We start from the raw sequence: 27,381 nt of genomic DNA on the forward strand, positions 1-27,381 counted from the left end.
ACAACTGTAACAACACTTGCCTATTTTTAAACTCTGACCCTTTACAAATAATGGCTAAAGTTCCATTTGCTTTTTAATTATTGATGCAAATGCAAACTCACCTTTTATGTTCCATGTACAAGAACACTCAGATTCCTTAATGCTGCACTTTTTTGAAGGTGCTCTTTGTGTAAATAATAATGGTCTGCCTTTTGATTCTTCCTATTAAAGTCCATAACCTCTTACTTTTTTACATTGAACTTCATTGGTCTTATTTTTGCCCACACACTCAGTCTATATACCCTTGCAGATTTCTTGTGTCCTCACCACAACATGCCCGCTAACCTTTTTTTAAAATCATCAGCAAATCTAGATACATTTTAAGTGAAGTTCCCCAGAACTTTATGATTTCTTTCATTTCATATTTTCATAAATAATCTGAAGCTGCAAGCCCCAAGAAAAATATTTGCATGTTGGTTCAAAGTTTATTGAAGTGGTAGATTCACAAACCTGTACAGGATTAGCTACTGGAGGATTTGAGTATACTTTGAAATCGGGCAGATGAAATCCAATTTGAAGACATGCAAAATGCTTCAAATGGAGGCAAGAATCTAGGAATGGCTGGTTACTTAAATGTAAAGTAAACAATGGCATAGGAAAGGAAGTGATTGGGTAGCTAGGGGAATTCTGGTTTACAAAATATTGAAGCTGTATTTCAAGACTGCTCGAAGGCAGTGAATTAAAGTAAATCAGATGCGGGGCTAATTATAAAAGATCAATATTGCAATCCCTTATTTCTTTAAGGATATACAGGTAAATCTTATGCAGAAATTTATTAAATTTATGTTCATATCATTGTTTTGTAATCATCCTGGCAATAATAAGAGTCGCATATCAATCCACCACATTATCACCACTCTGACATTATAAAATTGATCACACTTTAAAAGTTCTTAATTGGCTGTAAAGTGCTTTGGAACATCCTTGGTTATGGAAAATTCTATATAAATTCAAGTCTTTCTTTTCATTTTTCTACAACAGTTGGAGATGGTAGTGTGATGGTAACATCATTCCATTTAGTAATCTAATACCTCAAGCTGAAGACATGGATTTCAATGCACAGCAGACAAATCAGATTTAAAAAAACACTAGAATAATGGTGAACATGTATACACTGTTGATTACTGTTAAAAATCCACCTCACTGACTCATGTTCTTTACAGAAAGAAACCTGCCAACATTACATATGACTAGTGATCCACAACAATGAGGTTGACTGTTAACTGTTTTCTGGGCAATTGGAGACAAGCAATAAATGCAGGCCGTGCCAGCATGCCCACAGCCCATGAACAAATTATAAAACAAAATCTCTCGTTCCCATTCCACATCAAATAAGTTAGCTGAAACAGTAAGGTTAGCCTGCCACTTTATAAGTCATTGATGGGACAGCATTTATAATACTCTGTATGGTCACTTTAGTACTACATAGGTATTGTAGTTACTGAAAGGATGTGAACAATCAGAAGAATTATGTGATAGGTCAGAGAATACAGTTAACTTGCCTCAGACAAGTCATTGTCCTGTATATGTGGACTGACCACATTTCAAAAACAATGATGCTAATTTGCCATGCAAAAATGTAGATGAAAATTAGTTCAGCTATGAAGGAGAAAGTAATTTATGGAACAAATGTGTTCCTAAGGAGGAAGAAGACATTCTTCCGATCTCTTCTAAGGACCTGAACAATGTGGACTCTGGCAAAAAATTTGGGAGAATTGTGTGAGACGTCAAGTGAGGTTTTTCTAGATAACGAGAGTAACAAGTCACATTTTCCAACTAAGTTCCAGACATCGAGACAAATTTCTCATTAGTTATCAGCAAGAGGCCTATGAACAGGGATTATCACATGGTCACCCTCATTATTCTTAATCTGGCCTCACTAAATTGCACTTTCATATCCTATCACTTGTTGGATAGAACCTGAACACTGAGCTTTCCTTTGACCATGTACCTGGTGACTCCAGTTCACTGCTTGCTCCTCTGAGAAGTCCTCATTGAGACCAGGAACCAGTGACTCAGGGCATGTTCCACAGGCAGTGGCTGCATGCATTCCATGCCCACAGACACTGACATCTTATAGGCTTTCTGCACCATTATGGCATATCTCTGATACACTTATAGTATGCTTCTGCACTTTAATGCCACAATTTGAAGCACAGCAGCAACTTGTACATGGACATTTTGCAAGGATAAGTACCCAGATCACTGATTGGACGTGGGTGCATCCCAATGTTGCTTGCTTTCTTAGTGCTCAATCATTTAGCACCTAACTGGATGCCCATAGCCGGCCTTGCCTTTTAAAGCTTTGCTCCCTCAGGCAGAGCTATCAGGGACATGGTACTTCTGTCTTCAGTCAAAGAGTCATACAGCATGGAAACAAACCCTTTGGTCCAACTCGTTCATGCCAACCAAGCTCCCCAAACTAAATTAGTCCCACTTGCCTACGTTTTGGTCCATATCCTCCAAACCTTTCCAAGTCAGGTACCCGTCCAAGTGTCTTTTAAATGTTGTAACTGTACCTGAAACCACCACTTCCTCTGGCAGTTCATTCCACATTTGAACCAGGGTGACTATGAAAACATTGTCCCTCGGGTCCTTTTAAATCTTTGTCCTCTCACCTTAAAGTATGCCCCCGAGAGAAAGACCTTTGCTATTCACCTTATCAATGCCCCTCATGATTTTATAAATTTCTACAAGATCACCAATCAATTTCCTACGCTCCAGTGAAAAATGTCACAACCTGTACAGCCTCTCCTTATAACTCAAACCCTCCAATCCTGGCAACATCCTGGTAAATATTTTCCAAATTCTCTCCAATTTAATAACATCCTTCCTACAGTACACTTGTCTTTCAGTGCAGACACAAAGCCGGAAAGTTGTCTGCAGTCATCAAGCAAGTAATTATATTTACATCATCTAACTGGACTCAGGTTAACCATATAAGGTGCAAGGGCAAACATTCTGCAGTAAACTCTATGTGGTTTGTGGAAGGAATAGACTTCATGATTTCATTTTATCCTTTGCAATATTCTTAAGTCATAAAGTTATAACAATCAAATTTACCTTCAGTAAGTAAGGACGGTTCATTTAGCATAAATGACAACTACTTTTCCAAATATTTATTGCAAGGCCAGTAAAAGCACTTGCGGGCTGCTGTACGTAAGACAATATTTATAATATCTAGTTTCTCATAATGCCAAATTTCTCCCGTAGTCCTCATTATCAAAGTTTTGTTTATTTAATAATCAAGATTTCAAATAATTTGAGGAATTTTAAACATACTCTTGCATCATCAAATTTGGAGTAGCTTTCACTAGTTTTAAATCTAAGATTACATAAGACTCTAATGTTTGATAAAATTTCAAATTTCAGCATAATGAAACATGTAATACAACTTTTTTTTATCAGAATCAATATCAATTATTTAACATTCCTAAGATAAACAATTTTAAGTCTTTTAGGTTAATGAAATAATAACATCAATTAACCTATGAAAACTCAAATCATAAGAAAATTCATTTTGAACTTAAGTAAAAACATCTTTGTTTTATTTTAATTTCTAATTTAAATTTCTAAGGTCAGCTGATAGCTGATCCCATCAATGTATTTTATGTCCATATTTAGGTGTTGGCTCTGGCTCAGCACTTTCGACTGAGTCAGAAGTTTGTGGGTTCAAGCCCCACTCATATCCAGTGACTACCACTTTGCTGGTTTTGGAAACTTGTACTGTGCAAGTTGACTGCCAAGTTTTTCACAGCAGTGACTAACTACACTTCAAAAGAAGTACCGCATTCTTCATCTTCAATTTGTTCCACCATATCAGTTTTCCATGTCATCTCAAGAGTTCCCACATATTGTTTTGCATTCTATTTTTAACCTAAAAAGTATCTTCCTGGCACTTACTAAGGCAAAGAATAATAATTGTGGAGAATGGAAGTTCAAGCAATATATTGTAACCAAAGTTCAAACTAAATATATACACTGTATCAAAATCCTTTTAATTCCTTGGGGTGGCAATGCACTGCCCCAAGGGGTTTCTGCTGGAATTCATTGTTGCTCCAAGCCCTTGATGATGATCTCATCATCTCCCTGAGCTTACACCTAGTACTGCAACTGGTCTTCATCCTAAAAGTACAGGGATCAATAAGAACTTTTTGTGATTCTGAATTGATAACACCTTTCAAAGCAAAATAACACTTCCAGATAACTAGGGGCTTTGGGAGAAGGTTTTGGAAGATGCTTTGTTAAGAGATTTCGCTGACTTTTCAGCAAAAAACAAAAAAGAAATTGAATTTTCAATAACTCAACATTTCAAATAAAAAGCTGTTTGTAATGGTCAATTATCAAAAAGTGATCAAACTTTGCATTTGAGCATTCCAGGGAACGTGGAAAGCCTAACAGACACATTTGATGACTTCTTCAATGCACAGGCAGCAGACTGCACAACAAGCATGGTTCTCTAAACTCTAGAACTGTCAATGTACCAACAGATTTGAAGCCATTGTTTCTGAATATGCTCCAAATACATTGAAAGTGCAAATCCCAGAGAATGTTTTCTGATTGAAGTGAAATTGACTTGATGAAACCAGGATGTTGCCCATCAAAACCACCTTCATATGTTAATTGGCAATTCATAAAATTGTTACAAAATACTAGGTGACAGAAATTTGAATGCTAACCTTTGTCACTAGTGTGATTTTTGTGTTTAAGAAATGTATTTTTCAATGCACTAGTAAGCAGCTGAAGCTGACAAAAGTGGCAAGAGCTGGATAGTAGAGAGCTCTCCGGGAAGTGTGTGTACTGTCAGGGACAAAAGTCATATACCCCGGTGCTGCTCCTGGTCAGGGCTCCTGGTCTTGTGTATAGAATATCCAATCCCATTTGGGCAGCACAGTTTTATCGATTTATTTCAGTTTAATGGGTATCAATGCCTGATAACATTTAACAACTACATTTTGGACTACAGTTGCAGTATTTTAGAAATATGTCCATTCCACCTAGGCCTTGTTTGGTAAATTAAGCTGTAAGTAATTATCTATCTTCCAAATGAGCAGGATTACAAAAAAAATGAAAACCAAAGATCATGGAATTGTCAATGGTTTTGCTAGTATGAAGAGATCAGAGATATTGGACTATTACCTTGGCCTATAGATTAACTGGCATTAAAAGACTGATGTGAAATGAAGAAGCAATTCAGTGAAGGATCGACTTCTTTATGGAGGTTATTCCATATTTAGACTCAAGCAGCTCAATCTTCACTTCTTCCATACATAGAAGAACAGAAATATCACTGCTAAATATAAGCAAGAATCTAAAGAATGACTCAAGTTATAAATGCTGCCAAACAGACATAATTATCAAGTCAGTTTCAGTTCATCAAATCAAATTGATACTTACAATTTAAAACTGTTATAACTGTTAAAGTATTTAGTTCATCAAATCAAATTGATACTTACAAAATCAAGCTATTATAATTATTAAAGTAGGTTAGTTGTGAATTCAGTGTGGGTAGAATGTAAATCAAGATTTTTTTTAGGGAGCCATTCATTAGAATTAGATTTCACTGTCATGTGTACTCAAGTACAGGAATACAGGTGTCCAGTGAAAAGTGTACAAAGTCGCCATTCTTGGCACCATCTTAGGTACAAGGTAAACAGTAGAAAAATAAAGAAATGAGTTAAAAGTTCAACATCATAGTTCTTGTCAGTATAAAATAGTAAATATGAAATAATGTTAAAAGTTCCAAATTACAGTCCTTCTTTTGCCATGGATCTGCAGTCACACCATGCTGGGCTCTCCTCACACAGCCGCGATCTCTCCCATGCTGGGCCCAATCTCTCTCCTCCAGTTGGGCTCAACCTGTCAATCCCTGTACCTCCGCCCACTCGTCTCCAACTGCCACCCGAGCTCACCAGTCACATCGCCACAGACCGCCAGAGTCCCACTCTGGTGCTGCTCCAGCCCCCCCAGCCATTAAGATTTCATGAATACCAGATGACCACTGCCTGCTTTGAAAAAATACTTGTTCTTACTAGAATTGTCATCACTTGATTCAACTATGGAGCTCTGATCATTTTTCAAGCCTCTGCCAAACTGACTGCTTGGTATCAGTCTCAGGAAATCTCAACTGATTATGAAGAAAACTTCTTATTTTGTTGAATACAGAAAAGCTAAGACTGTGCTTTATGAGGTGCCCTCTTTCACTGGATTTAGAATCAGCGAGTTTGACACATCTGTCAATTTTATAATATGATTACTATCTCTAAAGACCCTATGCAAAGTACATAAGTTTGAAGTATTGTATACAGTTTGGGTTACCCTGTTATAGGAAAGACATAGTTAAACGAGAAAGAGTGTAAAGAAGATTTACGAGGATGTTGCCAGGACCAGTAGGCCAGAGTTATAGGTAGAGGTTGGCCAGGACAGGACTTCATTCTTTGGAACGTAGGAGAATGAGGAGTGACCTTATTGAGGAGTATAAAATCATGAGAGGCATGGATAGAATGCATATAGTCTTTTTCACAGGGATGGGGAATTGAAAACTAGAGGGCATAGGTTTAAGGTGAGAGGGGAAAGATTTAAGGAGGATCTTAAATCATGCAGAGAGTGGTACATATATGGAATGGGCTGCCAGAGAAAGTGGTTGGGGCAGGTGCAATAGCAACATTTAAAAAACATTTGGATAGGTACATGGATGAGAAGGGTTTAGAGGGATATGGATCAAATGCGGGCCATTGGAACTAGCAGAGTGGGCACCATGGTCAGCATGGACCAGTTTGGGACGAAGGGATTGTTTGCATACTGTATTACTCTATGACTCTAAATTGAAATGATAAAAACCTTAAAATGTCTAATCCCTAAATTAGTAAAATAAAATTTCAGAGCATGGACTCTACAACCCTTGTACCTAATGTCTTGAGAGAAGGCACCCAGCTTCAATTAAAACTTTCAAAAGAAACATACTTCTAGCAGTTACGCATTTCCACCCTGTTGTGATCTGCCATGTGTTTATCTAACATTAGTTATTTGTCCAATTCTGACCTGGTATACACCACTGGTGACACCTAAACATTTTTGAAAAAACATTCTTATTCATAAAATATCCAAAAGCACATTTGAAACATTTCAAATAGACAATACATCAAATGTGATGAAATACAACTCTTCAGGCTGCAAAATCTTTGACACCTCAATCCAACTGCAGTATCTATGACATTTACTATATACTTTCAATGACCATCATACACCTCAAGTGGCTCTATAAGTTATCACTCCCTCACAACACAATAGGTAAAAGGCCTTATACAGTTGACTTTCTCCATTATGCCTTTCACAGTGGCTGCTCAAGCTTCAATGCAGATAGTGCAGGACCATGGAATGTACCAGTCTGCAACATTAAGTTGAGAGCAACTTCTTGCACTGGAAGACCAGTACGTTTTGGGCAGACCAAAAAGCATCTTCACTAAGTTGATGGTTCTCCTGACACAGTGGATGGTTTTTCTGGGAACAACCTCCTTTCTAGCAACACCAAAATCAAAATGTTCCATTGACTATTTGTTATGTACATTAATAATTTGGATGTAAATGTAGAAGGTATAATTCATAAGTTAGCAGATAACTTGAAAACTGGTGGTGTTGTTGATAGTAAGGAGGATGATCTCAGACTCAAGTCTGATATAGATCAGCTGGTGAACGGGCAAAGCAATAGCAGATGGAATTTAATCTCGGTAAGAGTGAGATGATGCATTTTGGGGGGTCAAAGATGGGGAGGATTTACACAAATAACGATAGGTCTCTAAGGAGTTCTGAGGAAGAAAAGGACCTTGGTATACAGATCCATAGATGCTTTAACGTGTCAACACAGGTAGACAGGTGATGAAGTAAGAATATAGATTGCTTATGTTCATTAGCTAGGGCATAGAATATAGGAACAAGGAAGTCTTATTGTAACATTTTAAAGCTTTGGTTAGGCCACAGATAGAATAATAAGTGTAATTTTGGTTGCGATACTATCAGAAGGATGTGATTGCACTGGAGAGGCTGCAGAGGAGAGTCACCGGGATGTCGCAATGTCTCGTTACGAGGAGAGACTGGATAGGCTGGGTTTGATCTCCTTGGAGCAGAGAAGCCTTGGTGCGGGGCGGGGGGAAGCGGTTCAAATCTGATTGAGGTATACAAAACTATGAGTGGCATCGATAGAGGAGATGGTGAGAAACTTTTCCTCATGGCATACGTGACCAAGACCAGAGGGCGAAGGTCGAGGTGAGAAGTATGTGGCAGAAGGTGAGCACCAAGAAGGTGAGCAGAAATATGGAACATACTGCCTGAGAGGATGTTGGAGGCAGGTACTCATGCAACACTGGTTGCGCGCTTAAAATGCCTCGGCATAGTAGGCTATGGACCAAGTGCAGTAAATGGGATTTGTGTAGTTTGATGATTATTGGGTGGTGCAGAAAGGCCTGTTTCAATGCTGCATGATTCTAATTATCCATCTGAGTCAGACAAGTCCAAATCCCAACCTTAGTTAGACTCCTTTTTAAAGAATTGGCAACAAGCTGCAAGTATATTCCAGTAATTTGCTCACAATCAAAGTTTAAAAAACTTAGATTACATTCCACTTTTTGCTCTTTACTGGAATTAAAAAGTTCAACAAGCTTGCTGGTTCATCTTTCTTCATGCTTATTGAATGGTTGTGCTAGTTCATTCATCCCCACTGACTATAAAGATTAATATTCTTGTTTGAGGACACCAAATTTAGTGGCTGAGCCAGACAGATCAGAAACATGTCAAACACAATTATTTGTTTCATTCTGACTTTGTTGATTGACAGACAGGAATAGTGGTATTACAATTGGTGATCACTATTCCTGATCACCATTCAATAAAAATAAAAACAATTTGAATATGCGTAGCACCTCAATGCATTTCAGAGCAAAATTTGATACTGAGCCACAAAGGAAAACTTGAATAGACAAACCAACATTTGGACAAAGAGGTGAGTTGAAAGAATGAACTTTTTTAAAAATGGAAAGTGAGCTAAAGAAAAGTTTAGATTGGGGAATTTTAGAGTTTAGGACCTAGACAGCCAAGGGGACAGCCTGAATGGTGAAGAGAAGGAAATCAGGTCATGCACAAGAGGCCAGAATCAGAAGAACAATGGATTTCAGATTGTTGGAGGGTCAGAGGAAGTTAGGGACCAGGGATTTATAGTATTCTGATACATTTGAACCTTGTCCATGTGTTGGTAATGATCATTTGGGGAAAGGTACAGCAAAGACCCATGGAACAGCAGATATGATTAGATTACTTACAGTGTGGAAACAGGCCCTTCGGCCCAACAAGTCCACACCGACCCTCCGAAGAGCAACCCACCCAGACCCATTCCCCTACATTTACCCAACACTACGGGCAATTTAGCATGGCCAATTCACCTAACCTGCACATTTTTGGATTGTGGGAGGAAGCCGGAGCACATGGAGGAAACGCACGCAGACACAGGGAGAATGTGCAAACTCCACACAGACAGTTGCCTGAGGCGGGAATTGAACCCAGGTCTCTGGCATTGTGAGGCAGCAGTGCTAACCACTGTGCCAAAGGTGAACATTGATAAAGAGATCTGGGTGTAAAAATAACTTCGAACCACAAGTTGTTTGGTAGTACAGAAATGGAGTATTGCTGAAAAAGGTCATATTGTTTAAGAGATTTATAACAAGATTTTTCTTTTCTTTTCATAATCAATATGTCATTGGGAGCTAAATTGGATAGTTGCAGAAAACAGGGATGGGGATCACATTCAACTTGTGCCAATTCAATGCTATGCAGGCATCAACTCAACTTTGTGCAGCCTGTTCATATGCCTGATTAGAGCATGCTGCTGGCCCTAACCACACAGTAGAAACAGAGTCAAAACTGTAAATTGGTCGGAGCACTTAAAAACGAACCTGCATGGCCAGTATTCCCCTCTTCCAGGGCAAACACTGGAGCAGGTTATGCAGGACGTAAATCTGATCTGGAAAATAACAACAAGTAAATAACTTCATGACTATTGAATGCTGCACTGCAGGCATTGTTGGATAAGATAAGAAATGGGATAGATGTTCTGCATCCTCAGGAAACCAGAAAGTCCTCCAAAAGGTAATAGAACAGATAGATCAATGATGGGTACAGTAAGCTCAAAGAGTTGCAGAGCCCTGTGAAGTTCAGTTACCTCACACAAGTGGTCAAATTTGATGAATGCATTATCCAATGCTATATCCCATCAACTGTATGACTTGCTTCACTCATTGCTCCAAACAATATATCCTCAGCCAATGTGAGGAGCGAAACTGTTAGTGAATGAGAAAGTGGTGTTGCATTTACTGTGAGTTCTTTACAAATAACCCAAGCAAAAGGTTATTGTCTACCTTCCTTCTTCCCTTCTGCTTCCTATTCGTCATGTGCTACTGGCCGACTTCCCGTTTAGCTAGTGACAAGGGCTATCCTCTCATGATGGTTAAGCTGTACAATGTGCAGCAATCCACAACACACCCTGATATTGACTCTGCGAAGTAGCTGCAAGGCTTCCTCCTTGCAGAAAGCGAGGACTGCAGATGCTGGACATCAGAGTCAAAAGTGTAGCGCTGGAAAATGACAGCCGGTCAAGCAGCATCTGAGGAACAGCAGAGTCGATATTGTGAGCATAATCGCTTCATCAGGAATGTGGGTGGGTGGGCAAAGGGGGCTGAGAGATAAATGAAAAGGGATGGAGCTGGGGAGATGGTAGCTAGGAACGTGATAGGTGGATGAAGGTGGGGGTAATAGTGATAGGTCGGAGTGGAGGGTGGATCTCTTATCACCATCACCCCCACCTTCATCCACCTATAGCATTCCTAGCTAGCTACCCCCCAGCTCCATACCCCTCCCATTTATCTCTCAGCCCCCTTGGGCCCCTCTACACTCATGACAATGAGCTTATGCTCGAAACATCGACTCTACTGCTCTCAGATGCTGCTTGACTGACTGTGCTTTTTCAGCACCATACTTTTTGAGGCAAGGCTTCTTCAGAGTGGAAGCAAACTCAAATGTTTTTGTAGGCAAATACTTTGCTGTTTCAATTTTCATGTGTCAGCATGTTCAGTACATGCGCACAGATTACACACAAAGTCATGAGCCACATCTGCAAACATTGGCTTATCATTTGGAAACATGCTTTGGTTTGCGCTACTGGCACAAATGCAGGGAGAACAATGGACTGTTCCCAAACAAAGGCATTAGGAATGTTTTCAGGATACTGGTCATTGAGCTACATGATTCACTTGTTATGATCATTTAATGACTGGAATTTGAGGAAGTTGAATTCTTTTTCACACCAGAACATGGCAGAGGTGATAGTGCATGCCTGTAAAGTGATGTGTGCGGAATGAACCACAGTGAAGCCTGTAATCCTAACAGTTAGATATTGTGTGCTCTGTCACCTTCCACTGGCGGGAGGGAATTAACTGCTGGGAGTGCTAGTTAAATAGAGCACCTTACACAACAAATTCAAGGCCTTAAAATATTTCCAGCACCAGCCTGTAAAGACCCAAGCACAAGAAAGCTAATTTTCATCATCACATTCACAGCAACTCATCGGTTTCTTCATACACTCATGTTGGAATTGTGGCTGCAAATGGTGGTTGATTTCAGTGAGGAGGACACAGAGTTTGGACACAGTGTTCCTTACTGAGCTTCAGCTCTTTAAAGGCTAAAAGGATATGCATCCTCTTGCTCAGAGCTCTTCTCTCCATTTATCACGTTTAACCTTTTGAGCAGCTTATACTGCTATGCATGGCCTTTTTTTATTCTCCCCAACTGCTGTGTTCAAAGAGGTATTCTACTAATAAAACCATAAGTGACAGCAAATTGTCACAAAGATACCTTGAAGTCAATTAAAAAAAACTTCAGGACCTGACTTACCATTTCTTGCACGCTTTTATTGAAGCATTAACAGTTGTGAAGTTATAGCAACAACCAGACAAAAAAACATACTTGAAAATTATCCCTTTAAATAATGGTGTACAAACTCAGAAGACCTGACTGGAAAGAAATATTTATTGTTGAATACCAAAGTAGAGTGATTACTCGTGGCAACTCCAAGTCCAGGACAGATAGTTCTGCACTTTTAAAAAATATTTCCTAATCTACCTGTTCAGAGATTTTTTTTTCCTTATTCATTCTCAGGATGTGGGCATCTCTGGTTCGGCCAGCATTCATTGTCCATCGTTAATTGCTCAAAGGGCGTTTAAGAGTCACTGACATTGGGTCTGGAGTCACATGTAGGTCAGACCAAGTAAGGGTGGCAGTTTCCTTCCCTAAAGGACATTAGTGAACCAGATGGGTTTTTCTGACAATCGGAAATGGATTCACAGTCATTATCAGACTCTTAATTCCAGATTATTTTTATTGAACTCAAAATCCACCATCTGCTCTGGTAGGATTCCCAGAACATTACCTATGTACAGTCTCTACAGTCCAGCAATAATAATACTAGGCTATCACCTCACCTCTGGAGCATTCTTCTGGATCAGAGATAGGGACACTACCACTGCACCACAAGGAACCTAGTTCTGCCCATTATAACATTTTCAAATCAATCTGTTCAGGGATGTCACAACACATCTGTAGAGCAAGCGAGACTTGGACCCAGGCCTCCTGACTCAGGAGACACTACTACTACTGTGCTATGAAAGCTCCAGCTCTGCCCTTTGTTAATATATCCAGAAGTGTTATCACAGACAACTGAATGACTTTTCCACCACCAAACCGTAGTGACTTTTTCTTTTGTATTTAGCTATTAACCACCAGCAGTTATCATCCATACAGCCAGTAACAAGTTTACGTGCAAAGCCTATTAAGGGCGGTTCTGCCCTTTTTTTCCTCGGTTTATACCCAGAAGTGCTATACCCAATTAAGCAGTTTAACTATCACTACTAATCACCTGTGTAGCAAAATCAATATCTACATGCAAAGTCCATTGAAGGCAATGCACACAGAAGTGAGGGGGAGGTAGGGAGAGAGGGGACTAAATCAAAATTGAACTGGAGTGGGGGGAAAAAAGCACAGTAACCCCCAGGGTGACCACCTCTCTCTAAAGGCATTGAGAGTATTGACGGACTGTGCGTGCTCCCTCTCCAATGACACCGGACAAGTTCTGCCTTTTTTTTTCTTTTATACCATTCTTCCCTTTAGTAATTTTTTCTTTGAAAAAATATTTAACCTACTTTTCTAATCAATCTCTTCAAAGATGTTATTACACACCTTGGACTTAAATCCGAACCTTCTACTCCAGGGGTAGGTTCATGACTACTCTGTAAGAGGGTCTCTGTTCTGTCCTTTTTTTCGCTTTTATTAACCGAAAGAGAGATCCAATCAGGATAACAAAACTATTCATGTTTGAATGACACTTTGTCCTCTTCTACCTACTGTATTTGTGAAATATCACATTGAATAAAAGTTAGTCTAACACTGTCAACTGGAGTGAAAGCAAAGTGTCTTGTGGGAATTCAGAGTTCAAATACCAGTACTGCAGCATTTATTAGGGTATTTTATTATGCAGGGTGAATCAACTCAATCCCTATGGTACAAAAACAAACAAGACAGTTCTGGATGCACTGAAATTTAAGAAGCTACAGAATATATAGTCATCTCAAACTTAAAAATTCATGATCTTTCTGCATGCTATTATTCTACTGAATGATACTCTGTCACCTTCAAAGTAGAGAAACTTTCCAATGAGTTCAGGGATCAATTTCATGGATAACTTCAAATGTTTAATTAGAAATCAATTCGCAATGATTCCATAACTGTAGGCAATTGAAATGGGAATGTTAACAGTAAAGAATATTCATGCACGCTGCTTTTCAAATTGCTCAGTCAACATTTCATACAGCTCTGATGAAACCCTGACACATTTGGGGGAATTTAATGCCTTCCTCTGGGAAGGTGGAGTGCACCACTATCCTTGCTGTTGTCGTCCTCTTTCCATCACTTCCCTGTAGTATGAGACTCAACAATGATATCGGCCGTGTGTGGTTAACATACAGATAGCAGCCACCACTGTTGCTTAATAGAGCGGCCAATGCTTGCAATGTTTGGCAACTGGGATCTCTGCTCCCGGTGTCCTTGATCTCAGCTAACTGCCTGAGAATCACTTAATTCAGTTGGTCTTCCTGAAAAGGGACACTATGGCGCTCTTACCACCTCTCCAGCCAGCAGGCAAAGCCCCAATGGCCTCCATTAAATACCATCCCATAACTTTTCCTCGCTTCAAATATGGTGTCAGAGCAGCTGAGTGTTTCCAGCTATTTTTATATCTTTATCACTTTAGCTTTGTGAAGAGTGTGAAGATGATAGAAAAAGCACTTCATTACAAATGTTGGAATAATTTCTTTATGTTCTCATATTGTTTTGAACAAGCAACCTTCCTGTGAACAAAATACCAGCTACACAGATAATCAGGCTTCTTCCAAACCATGCTAGTAAATGTGTCATACTTCCAAAACTCACCCCCCACTGCTAGCCTTGAAATCAGACCAATTCTGTGGCCTCTTTAACAGAGATCAATCGTTTCATCTATAAATTTTAGGAATGAGGCTGAGATGGTCAAAACTCATTTTGTGCAGGCAGTTGAGAGGGAATGCTCACACAGTTTGGAGTGCTTTTGAACTCTGATCCCAGTCAGTATCCTAATACATTTAAATTAGATTCTTCAAAAATACAAAGCTCATTTTCCTTTGAAACAGTAAAGGTTATAAGTTTTGGAGAGTAGGTATAGGTATTTGGAGTATAGGTATTTAGAGTATAACAGTATAGGTTTTAGAGTTTGGTCTGTTTAGATACCAAGAAAAACTACAGCTTTTGTCAAAAACATCCACTGCCCCAACATTATCTTTCAAGCATTTGTAGTTGTCGCACTGCCTTGAATCTCTGCAGTCAGCTATTCCATTTCCTTTCAGTTTTTGTGAGCTGCAGGACAGGAATGGTGCTTGGTTTCATTAAGGAAAAATTACCCTTTAAAGAGTTAAAGAGTCCTTATGGGCCAGTTTCCAGTTTCTTTCTCCATTCTCTAAACTAAGGTGTAGCTGATTCATCTGCCACTGTAACTCAGAAACAATAAATATCACCCAAAGGAAGCAGCCTATTTCCAACATTACACAAGGCTGCCTTTCATAATCAAGGTCTTTTGAGGTGGAGGTTAAACACAAGTTAATTGGCTATATCGTGTCCAATTTCTTTAATCACTTCATTTGCCTTTCTCTGTGCAACATCCTCATCATTCTGAACTAAAATTTAGAAAAAGAGCTTCCAACTCAATAAGCATGAATTTCAGAAATATATTGCTCTTAGCTTCTAAAGATTATGGGGCTCAAACAAGAATTGAAAATCATGCACTACTGTGGTGCTTTTCACAACTGTTGTCTAAAAGTGCTTTATAACCCATGAGTAATTTTGATGTGTCATCATTGTTGTAATGGGAAGACTGCTGTGCCCAATGTGCCAAGCATCCACAATCAAAAATTCAATAATGACCCAATAAACTGGTTTTTTTTGTGATTGTTACTGAAGGATAATTTCTTTGCTCTTAACTGAAATACTGTAGAGCCAAGGGATCTTTTGCAAGGACCCCAACAAGCAGATGTCATTTTGGTTTAACATATCAGAAAGGCAGTGCTTATGATACTGCAGGAGTCCTTTGGTATCACACACAAGTGTTAGCCTTGGAGTTTGTGCTCAAGCCCTGGACTAGGGCTTGTACCTTGAACTTCATAGCTTAGGTAACAGCCCCACCACTTAAACCATGGATTAATTTCAATTGTTGCCTCGAGAATAAATCTTTTCATTATTAAAAACAATGTTCAACTTTTAAATTGAATTCCTATTTTATATATTAAGAAGTGGGATACACGTTTTAGTTTCATTTTTGAGTGTTTTGTGGGTAGGTGCGAAGTCTGAATGTCTGTTTTGTTTATGTGCATTTTATAAACTTTTAAACCCTCGAGATGAACAGCTACATGCATTAAAAAAAAGAGATAAAACTGTGTTGGTTGTTTAGCATTATCAGTTGAATAGTGTACAGAGAAAGACAGAACAACCTGGAAAATAATCTAGTCAGTATGGCGTACATCTGAGAGATTTAGGGAACTCATGCAGTTGCTCTGATATTAAAGTACTAATAAGTTTATTCTGCAGTTTGTAATAAGGATCTCAGAGAGAGGCACTAGATGAAGGGAAAAAGCAGTCATTCAGAAACTGGAAACTGGTTAGAAATATGCAAAAGGAAACAGGTTACAGCTGAACCAACCTGAATCTGAGCAAGGAGTCTGAGTTTGCAGATGGTGGTAACTTCTTCCTGACATTTTTGTCTTTGTAAAGATATTACAAGGATGAAAGGTATAATATGAACTGGAATCCTTTTTGGTGTCAGTAATGAAATCTTTTCAACATTTCATTCTGTCTAGAGTAATATAATTCATTTTTTGCTTGCTTAATAAAGAGAATAAACTACATATTTAATAATCCTTGTATTTGAGGTATAAAGGCAACTTCTTGTGAATGTTTGCAGTAACTGGTCTCCATGGTTAAAAACAAAGACAACGTTAGGAGTTAACAACTCAATTTTTCACTCTCAGATTTGACGTGTTCAGCATTCATATCAGCAGGGATCATAATCCTACAGTCATTCAGAAGCAAATTCCAAAAGAAAGTAGGAATGAACTGAACTTTGATTAAATCTAAGTATGAAAAAATATATGAAAAGCAATAAGCTTTTGTCAGGCCACCTTCCTGACAAAAATCATTCATAGGGTAGCAAGATCAGCAAATGACCCGCTGCTGCTCCTCTAACAGTGAGATTTGTTTTCAAGCATAAGGAGAGGTACAGAAGTCTGGTACAGTTTGCCATTTAATTTTACCCCAACTGGCTACACATGACCTTCACCTCTTCCAAAGACACGGTTAACTGGTTTAGTATAGGAATTCCTCTTGGGCCATAGTCAAACTTGCCTCTTACTATTGTATATCAAAGCCTGATGCAATATCACATATTATGTCTAACTGTGGGAAGCACAAGAGTGTGACAAGACCTCAAGGAATGCAGGTACTTGTGCTAACTTGGGAATTCTGTGCAGAGATGGAGAAAGGTGTTATTCTAAAAATCTTATTTCACCCTCCAGATGCTCGTGAATATTTAAGAATTTAGGTGAGCATATAGGTGATTTTTCTTATGATTGCATTCCTCTAAACTCAGGCAGTAGTTTAAACTGGTACTGGGAACAATTGCATTAAATCTAATAGTTTAGCTAGCTTATAACTAGGTATAACCACAGAAACCAGTTAAATAATATTTATAAACTTGAAACCAAATTAGGTACATAAAGAGCTGCAAGTGTGGCATGTGTGAACTGGTAGACACCATGTGAGAACTGGTGGACACCACCATGTGATTCATGACAACTGCATCTGTAGTTAGCATCAACTACTTAGTAAGTTCAGTTCTGAGTTGATGAGCTGATTCTTGAAATTTGGCCCCATTAAATGCATGAGTAAAGGAAAATTTACCTCAACAATTTCTTCCAGGAGGCAATCTTAGGCTAGACACATCCGACCTATGGTCAAGGGCAGGAGACAGTGACTGTGTGAGGCAAGTATAGCATTCCAGAAGGTATCAAAAGAGGCTCTTTTACAGTCATACAGCATGGATACAGACCCTCTGGTCCAACCAATCAAAGCTGACCATAATTTTAATCTAAACTAGTCCCATCTGGCTGCACTTGGCCCATATCCCTCCAACATTGTACTGACCCAATTTTTTTAAAAACATTGTAACTGTACCCACATCCACGTTTCCTTTGGAAGTCCATTCCACACATGAACAACTATGCGTAAAAAATGCCCTTTATGTCTTTTTAAAATCTTTCTCTTCTCACCTTAAAAATATGCCTTCTCATCTTGAAATTCCCCTCCCTAGGGAAAAGATGCCTACCATTCACCTTATAAGGTTTAGAAATTCTTGCAATTTGCGTCAAGGAGAACAGGGACTGTAGGATAAGCAAAGTGACTATGGCACTACGGTGCAAAGAGCCACTCAAGTGAAGGAAGTACAAAGTAATGTAGTTAGAGCTAGGGGTGGTATAGTTAGAGAGATCAACACTTAACAGTATTCTCAACAACTAACAGCATGGGCTTCCTGCCAGGGGTAAGGACAGTTCTTTACAGTTGGAGGGGGAAGATCCAGTTGTCATGGTACATCTACTACCAAAAACATAGTTAAGTCTATGGAAGAGTTTCTGCTGAGGTAGTATAATCAGCAAAGGACTAAATTAAAAAACAGAATCACAATGACCCATGAGCAAACTGGCGTTGGACAAATAAGATTAGAAAGTTGAATGCATAGCTTAAAATCCATTATGAGAAAGAAACAAGCGTAAATTCTTGGGAAAGCAGTACAAGAGGAAAAAGGAATCGCACCAGCAGGATGACTTTCTTTTGACTCACCAGAAGACTTCAGATTAGGCAGATTTGAAAATTTAAAGTGAATGGAAAAAGCAATAGTGCAGGGTAGCAATGCTTGAGGGCGTGAAATGTGGTCTGAAACTAGTGTCTTGAACTTAAATAAAAGTTATTGAACTGGAAGATAGAGTTGGCTAAAATGAAATAAAATAACAGCTCAAAAGCCAAGACAGTCATGAAGCAGTGGCAGGTACCCAAAGTGAAATTTCATGACTAACAACCAAGGTAATTCCACTGAGAAACACAACTGCTATGAGAATGATTTGTCAAACATGACTAGCTAAGTAAGGCAAAGATGGTACAAAATTGAAAGAAAAGATGTGCAATATTGCAAAAGTTAGTCATACCTTAGAAGCTTGGAAAATGTTAGATTGAAGAATGGCCAAAAAAGGTGAGAAATTGAAATATGAGAGTTAACTAGCAAGACACATAAAACCAAATGGTAAAAGAAGTTTTTACATGTATATAAAAGCTCACTCACAGTTAACATTAGTCCCTTAAATGATGGGACTGAGAAACTAATAGCGGGAAAGGAGAAATTACTACAAGCTCTCAATAAATACTATAGGCTGAAGCTTACTTTTTTAGGATAAATCAGAGCTGCGCAGGGTTTTTTTGCAGGGATAGAAAGTTTTTAACCATATCTTATCAAACTTGTCTCATTTACAAATACTCGATTCCTATGGCATTCTTCATGTCTGATTCTGCCCCAGCTTACCACATGCCACTCTGATAACAACTCGCGTCTCACCAGAATTTCGAGAACTCACTGGTATTCCTTGTACTCTTGCCATTTTTACATGTCTGTTATACACCCAGACAAGAGCTTTCAGTCTGGAGCTGCCCCCACACTGTCTCTGACATTTGTCGTGGACATGATGGACAGAGGAAAAAACAACAATCTGATGTGTGGGCAGGATCTGGAGTTCCCTCATTCCTTATGTGGCGAGCACTCTGACCCTGACTGCCCTGAGTAGCTGACTATTTCTAACTGGAATTGGAGGATGCCCTTGCCTTACTGTGCCAGGACCCCTAAGTGAAGGCTACACTCCTTGCTTTGACTGAAGCCTGCTGGCAACCAATACAAGCTTCCTGGCTATGTTGTGCTAAACAACATGGCAAAGGAGAAGAAATAGAACATAGAACATTACAGCACAGTACAGGCCCTTCGGCCCTCGATGTTGCGCTGACCTGTCATACCATCTAACCTACACTATAGCAGGTACGTCCATATGCTTGTCCAATGACGACTTAATTACACTTAAAGTTGGCGAATCAACTACTGTTGCGGGCAAAGCATTCCATACCCTTACTACTCTCTGAGTAAAGAAACTACCTCTGACATCTGTCTATATCTATCACCCCTCAATTTAAAGCTATGCCCCCTTGTGCTCACCATCACCATACTTGGAAAAAGGCTCTCCCTGTCCATCTATCTAACCCTCTGATTATCTTATATGTCTCTATTAATCACCTCTCAACCTTTTTCTCTCTAATGAAAACAGCCTCAAGTCCCTCAGCCTTTCCTCATAAGACCTTCCCTCTATACCAGGCAATATCCTAGTAAATCTCCTCTGCACCCTTTCCAAAGCTTCCACATCCTTCTTATAATGCGGTGACCAGAACTGTACACAATACTCTAAGTGCGGCCGTACCAGAGTTTGTACAGCTGTAGCATAACCTCATGGTGACGGAACTCGATCCCTCTATTAATAAAAGCTAAAACACTGTATGCCTTCTTAACAACCCTGTCAACCTGGGTGGCAACTTTCAAGGATCTGTGTACCTGGACACTGAGATCTCTCTGCACATCTACACTACCAAGAATCTTACCATTAGCCCAGTACTTTGCATTCCAGTTACTCCGACCAAAGTGAATCTCCTCACACTTGTCCGCATTAAACTCCATTTGCCACCTCTCAGCCCAGCTCTGCAGCTTATCTATGTGTCTCTGTAACCTACAACATCCTTCGTCACTATCCACAACTCCACCGACCTTAGTGTCGCCTGTAAATTTACTAACCCACCCTTCTACGCCCTCATCCCGTTCGTTTATAAAAATGACGAACAGCAGTGGACCCAACACCGACCCTTGCTGTACAGCACTGGTAACTGGACTCCAGGATGAACATTTCCCATCAACCACCACCCTCTGTCTTCTTTCAGCAAGCCAATTACTGATCCAAACTGCTATATCTCCCACAGTCCCATTCCTCCGCATTTTGTACAATAGCCTACTGTGGGGAACCTTATCGAACACCTTGCTGAAATCCATATACACCACATCAACCGGTTTACTCTAATCTACCTGTTTGGTCACCTTCTCAAAGAACTCAATAAGGTTTGTGAGGCACAACCTATCCTTCACAAAACCATGCTGACTATCCCTAATCAAATTATTCTTTTCTAGATGATTATAAATTCTATCTCTTATAATCTTTTCCAACACTTTACCAATAACTGAAGTAAGGCTCACTGGTCTATAATTACCTGGGTTGTCTCTACTCCCCTTCTTGAACAGGGGAACCTCCAGTCTTCTGGCACTATTCCTGTCGACAACGACGATTTAAAGATCAATGCCAAAGGCTTGGCAATCTCCTCCCTGGCTTCCCAGAGGATCCTAGGATAAATCCCATCCAGCCCAGGGGACTTATCTATTTTCACACTCTGCAGGATTTCTAATACCTCTTCCTTGTGAACCTCAATCACACCTAGTCTAGTAGCCTGTATCTCAGTATTCTCCTCGACAACACTGTCGTTTTCTAGAGTGAATACTGTCTAAAAATATTCATTCAGTGCTTCCCCTATCTCCTCTGACTCCACACACAACTTCCCACTTCTATCCTTGATTGGCCCTAATCTTAGTCTTGTCATTCTTTTATTCCTTAAATACCTATACAAGGCCTTAGGGTTTACCCTGCTCCTATCCGCCAACAACTTCTCAGGTCTCCTCCTGGCTCTTCTGAGCTGTCTCTTTAAGTCTTTCCTGGCTACCTTGTAATCCTCAAGCGCCCTAACTGAGCCTTCACATCTCATCCTAACATAAGCCTTCTTCTTCCTCTTGACCAGAGATTCCACTTCCTTCGTAAACCACAGCTCCCGCGCTCGATGAGAGCCCAATACATCTGGCTGAGGCATTAAAAATAAGCAATGCAAGGCAGAGATGCTGTAAGCATCATATAGGATTAAACTCAATGTGGACTACGTCAGTAGGCAAAGAGCCCAGAGACGCAGCCTGGACCAGTCCATGAGCTAAGCGCATATCTTGAGCATAGTGTCTTTGCAGCAGCATTACAATGAGAGCTGCCTGTGCAGCCAGAGGTACAATATTAAAGTGCAGACAGGTCTTATGAGTGGATCAGAGACGGTGCCATGAGATGCTATGAGGGTTCATTGAGGTGGTAACATATCAGATGCCAACGTCCATCATCGAGGTCCTATGTAGCAATCAGCAAGCTGAAGGTGCCAAGTCTTCACTCTGTTTCCATGACATGTTGTCTCAATATCTACCTTGTTGGGTGAGTTTTGTAAGACAGAAATCTGAATATTAATGAGGCACCTTGGACCATCAACAAAGCGTTTGACAAGCAATAAGTCTCCCTGATTGGCAAGTCACTGCTGCCTAGCAAGAAACTCTCCAAAAGTATATAACATGGAGTGGGATACTGCTGACTTTGAAATAGCCTTCATCGGATTTCTCATCCACTTTTGCCACAAATCTCGCCATTTTCCACATGCTCAAACCCCTAGAAAAATCTGCCTTTTGTATCTGTTTTCACAGCAGAAGACACAGAAAGCATTGTAGACAATCAACAGGCATAAGGGAAAAAAAAACTTACAACAATTGTGACCATGAGCTAAATACCAGGAAAACTAATGGAATCAAACAATGACCAGCTCCTTGAATCTAACAGCCTTCATTCTATGATCTTTTACAGTTTCCATAGTAGTCACATGAATGTCACGGCGAAAGACACATAAGCAATGTCTCAACTATAGTCAAATTTGCTTTGAATCTAGTAAAACTGAATTATTCATTATACCATTGAAAAGTTAACATGAAAGACTTTGTTATCATAACCTTAGTGGTATTCCCAAATTGTTCCTAGACTATAGAACTTAGTCACGTGGGATTAAATTGTAATAGGAGTAACTTATTTATATAAATGTCTAAAAAAAATGAATAGGAAAATAAATATTTATGATAAGGGACCTTACCTGAAAAATGGCAATCCAGGCATATCCTATATTATCAAAATTAATGGCACCCTTATGTGGGTTTACATCTCCCGTTCTGCACACATTGTAATATTGATTCCAGTTTATGCAACCACTTGCATTGTTCATTTCCAGACTATATCTTGGGTGGTTGTAAGAATCCAAGGTAAGAAAACATTCGGCTCCATTTTCTTTCAAATTTGGAAGGTCCTGACATTTCTGCATGCCATTGTCCCGTGGCAGTGAGCAAATAAATGGAGTTTCATCACCTTCTATCTGATAATTTGGAGGTAAAGAAACATTGTAATACCTAAAAAATAAAGTGAGAGAATTAGCCTGTATTAATGGTGTAATTATTTCTTTAGTATTATTTGGTAAATTAAGACAGAAAGGTCATAATTCACAAACAAAGAAAAACTGTGGACACATCCCTTATTGTTAAAGTATGCATCATAAAATGGATACTCAGTTTTACAGTTTCAAATGAAATTCAATGTTTTTAAAACATTTTCTTCTAAGCAAGGGTTGTTAGCATAAATGTTAGAGATTTATTTTATTGTTCTTCAAGATCTAGGTATTTTTGACAAGATTAGCATTTATTTTACATCTGTAGTTGCCCTCAAACAGGATCTGTTGGGCTTCCGTCTTGAACCACTGTATTTCAAATGGTGAGGGTGTTCCTGCTTTGCTGCTTTTTGTGGAATTCTTGTGAGAGTGAAGGAGCAATGATAAATTCCCCAATCAGAATGATAAGGGATTTGAGGTGATTGTGTTTGCAGGTACCTAATGCCTTTGTGCTGGAAGTCATGCACTTGGAAGGATTTTTGTAACATTTGGACCTGTGTTCGGACGGTAATAACCTGATTTAGAGAATAATGCAAACATTGTTCAACAGTATTCTCCATGTTCCATATTTGGCACTTGAGACAACAGCTCTTCTGAACTAGTGTGCAGTGTCTATCGCCCACATGGGACTGAGAATGGGATTTTCCATTTTGGAGTTAAAGTATCACCACAGATGGTGTCACATTTAGGGCGGCACAGTGGCTCAGTGGTTAGCACAGCTGCCCAATAGCACCAGGGAGCCGAGTTCGATTCCCGCCTCGGGCAGCTGTCTGTGTGGAGTTTGCACATTCTCCCCTTGTCTGTGTGGGTTTCTTCCGGGTGTTCCGGTTTCCTCCCACAATCCAAAGATGTGCAAGTCAGGTGGATTGGTCATGCTGAATTGCCCATTGTGTTAGGTGCATTAGTCAGGAGTAAATACAGGGTAAGGAAATGAGTCTGGGTGAGTTGCTCTTCAGAAGATTGATGTGGACTTGTTGGGCCGAAGGGCCTGTTTCCATACTGTAGGGAATCTAATCCAATTACATCTTCCATTGCCTGTAGAAAGTGCTCCAGAGTAATCACAAACTCTTCTGCTCATTTCATAGGAGAAAGTGAGGACTTCTCAAGTGGGTTCTAGGGTGACTTAGACAGTGAACCACATATGAGTGGTGGGCAGATGTTCCTATCCCCACCAGTACAGCCCTAACTCAAAGATTCTGGAGACACATTTAAAAGACATTGAGACATCCATTTCCCTGCTACAAACCAGTTAATCCCTCAGACATTGATCTTTGCCACCACACACTACCAGAGATTTCTTATCTCTCCACCCTTCAGGCTCTCTGCCTGTATTCCTGATGAAGGACTTTTGCCCGAAACATCGATTTTATTGCTCTTCGGATGCTGCCTGAACTGCTGTGCTTTCCCAGCACCACTGTAATCTAGACTCTGGTTTCCAGCATTTGCAGTCATTGTTTTTACCAGAGATTTCTGTCAAGCCTTAACAGATGACTCTATGCTTTAATGAGACCTCATTGAGCATCTACTCCAAATCATCTGAGCCAGAAATGAGGCTTGTTCCCCTATAGAAGGAAAAGGCCCTGCCATCAGACCCAGACTGTCTGTTCTCAGGTTTGTAATAATGCTGCTTCTTTAACAAGGTTGTGCTATATTTGGCTTTCTCTTCAGAGAGGTCATAAAAACAGTGATTCCAAAAGGTCTGGGTTTAAACACTTGAGCATGCTTTCAAGGTAAAAAAAACACTTGTACAACGAAAGGGTAATGGTCAGTTCTCTCAGCTTTTCTCGGTGGTTTGGTTTTAGCAAGCAGAGTTGTGAAGCTGCTGGACCCAACGAAGCAGGTCCATGCTGATCCTCCCTCTCTCTGACATCTTTGCTGTAAGAATCGGTATATGATTTTACATTTTTTTTGCAAAGGGGTGTTCACGGGGATTGTTGCAAATATTTGGGACAGCATCATGAAGTTAGGATAATCTGTTGGGTCTTCAGATAGGTTGTTATTCTGTATTTTTTTTTAGTGTTTCCTGCAAATATGTTCTGTTTTGTTTGAAACTAAACTGTTGAGCCAGCTGCCTCACTCCTGGAAAATCCACTACACACTTGCTTAAAACAACGAGGAACGTTAGGGTCCAGACTACTTTCTTGAAATATTTTAAGGGGGTTTGACCTAGTCAATAACAGTTTATACATGAGGTCAACACCTCCAGCAGGTATCAGTGCAGTGGCATCCAATGCAGGAAGAGAATCAACAATTCCCTATGCTTGGCAAGGCTAAGTACCACGTCTTCTCATAATGTAACCTCATACACATACAGCTTTCACTTTATTTAACTCTACCGCGGCACAGTCATGTCACATGGGCACAACCACCTCAACATCACATGCATGTGTGCATTGAAGTGCTTACACTCAGTATACTGACAATCTTCTAACACTTTCTACTCATTTACTAGAGAGGATTCACTTCCTGGAAAGATTATGCATGCTCATCAAGAGCCCATGAGCACACTTTCATCACACACATCTTTTCCCTTTCTTTTACTGCAGGACAAGCTGGTACACAATAGGGAGGAAAGGACCCAGACAGACAGAGCCCCTTACAATCCTCACTTCATTCCAGGAAGATGCAGTTTAGCTGGTGGGTGAAAACCAAGACTGGTCCAGCGCCAATGGGGAGATCAGCATTGGAGAAGCCAGGGAGCATTGTTGATGTCTGCTCTTCTCAAAGGTCAGGGTAGTAGGGAAATGTTAACATTTGTACACCTTGTAATACTGGAAGCTCATTCATAGGGAATACTCAGTCTTTTCAAGATGTCACTCAGCTAGGTGAGGGGTGAGGGTACTGGAGAGGGAATGCATAGGTTTAAAAGCAAAAGGTTACAGCAAAATTGCAAGCAGTGTTTGAGTAATGACACCCAGAGTGGGACAGGAAAGGACAGAGCATACAAACAGGGAAAGAACAGCAGTAAAAGCATCAAAGGGAGAAAAATGGCAAAAAGGAAATAAAAGTAATGGCCCTTTACTTAAAGACACAAAGTATTGGGAACAAAATAAATGAATCAATGGTACAAATTGAGGTTTTTGGGTATATCTTAAAGCCATTATAGAGACATAGATGGAAGGTGGGAAGGAAAGGGTGTTGAGTGGCTTTCTGGATTAGTGGTGCTGGAAGAGCACAGCAGTTCAGGCAGCATCCAACGAGCAGCGAAATCGACATTTCGGGCAAAAGCCCTTCATCAGGAATAAAGGCAGAGAGCCTGAAACGTGGAGAGATAAGCTGGAGGGGGGTGGGGGTGGGGAGAAAATAGCATAGAGTACAATAGGTGAATGGGGGAGGGGATGAAGGTGATAGGTCAGGGAGGAGAGGGTGGAGTGGATAGGTGGAAAAGGAGATAGGCAGGTAGGACAAGTCCGGACAAGTCATGGGGACAGTGCTGAGCTGGAAGTTTGGAACTAGGGTGAGGTGGGGGAAGGGGAAATGAGGAAACTGTTGAAGTCCACATTGATGCCCTGGGGTTGAAGTGTTCCGAGGCCAAAGATGAGGCGTTCTTCCTCCAGGCGTCTGGTGATGAGGGAGAGGCAGTGAAGGAGGCCAGGACCTCCATGTCCTCGGCAGAGTGGGAGGGGGAGTTGAAATGTTGGGCCACGGGGCGGTGTGGTTGATTGGTGCGGGTGTCCCAGAGATGTTCCCTAAAGTGTTCGGCTAGGAGGCGCCCAGTCTCCCCAATGTAGAGGAGACCGCATCGGGAGCAACGGATACAATAAATAATATTAGTGGATGTGCAGGTAAAACTTTGATGGATGTGGAAGGCTCCTTTAGGGCTTTGGATAGAGGCGAGGGAGGAGGTGTGGGCGCAGGTTTTACAGTTCCTGCGGTGGCAGGGGAAGGTGCCAGGATGGGAGGGTGGGTTGTAGGGGGGCGTGGACCCCCTACAACCCAGGTAGTCACGGAGGAAACGGTCTTTGTGGAAGGCGGAAAGGGGTGGGAGGGAACTATATTCCTAGTGGTGGGGTCTTTGTCAATACAAGATGGAATACACTTACTGGCAAAAAATGATCTTGGATCCAAAGATACAGAATCCTTATGGGTGGAGATAAGAAATAAAAAAGGGAAGATGATACTGGTGGGATTACTCCAGTTAGGCTCCCAAACAGTGATCATACCATGGAACAGAGAATAAATCAGGAGATAATGAAAGTTTGTTAAAAGAAAAGGTAGTACATTAATCATGGATGAATTTAATCTTCATGTAGA

The 27,381-nt window shown here is 40.2% G+C and overlaps 1 protein-coding gene across 3 annotated transcripts in view; it reads right to left on the reverse strand.

Moving 5' to 3' along the window:
- cacna1ha (calcium channel, voltage-dependent, T type, alpha 1H subunit a) overlaps positions 1-27,381 on the reverse strand; it is a 274,075-nt gene that overhangs the window by 193,970 nt on the left and 52,724 nt on the right. For all 3 annotated transcript variants that reach the window (XM_072559908.1, XM_072559909.1, XM_072559907.1), the window contains exon 5: positions 22,783-23,092. In XM_072559908.1, coding sequence (XP_072416009.1) covers positions 22,783-23,092 — 310 coding nt within the window. The remainder of the gene's footprint in view (positions 1-22,782; positions 23,093-27,381) is intronic.

Source organism: Chiloscyllium punctatum, chromosome 40, assembly GCF_047496795.1.
Source record: "Chiloscyllium punctatum isolate Juve2018m chromosome 40, sChiPun1.3, whole genome shotgun sequence".
NCBI classification, from domain to species: Eukaryota; Metazoa; Chordata; class Chondrichthyes; order Orectolobiformes; family Hemiscylliidae; genus Chiloscyllium; species Chiloscyllium punctatum.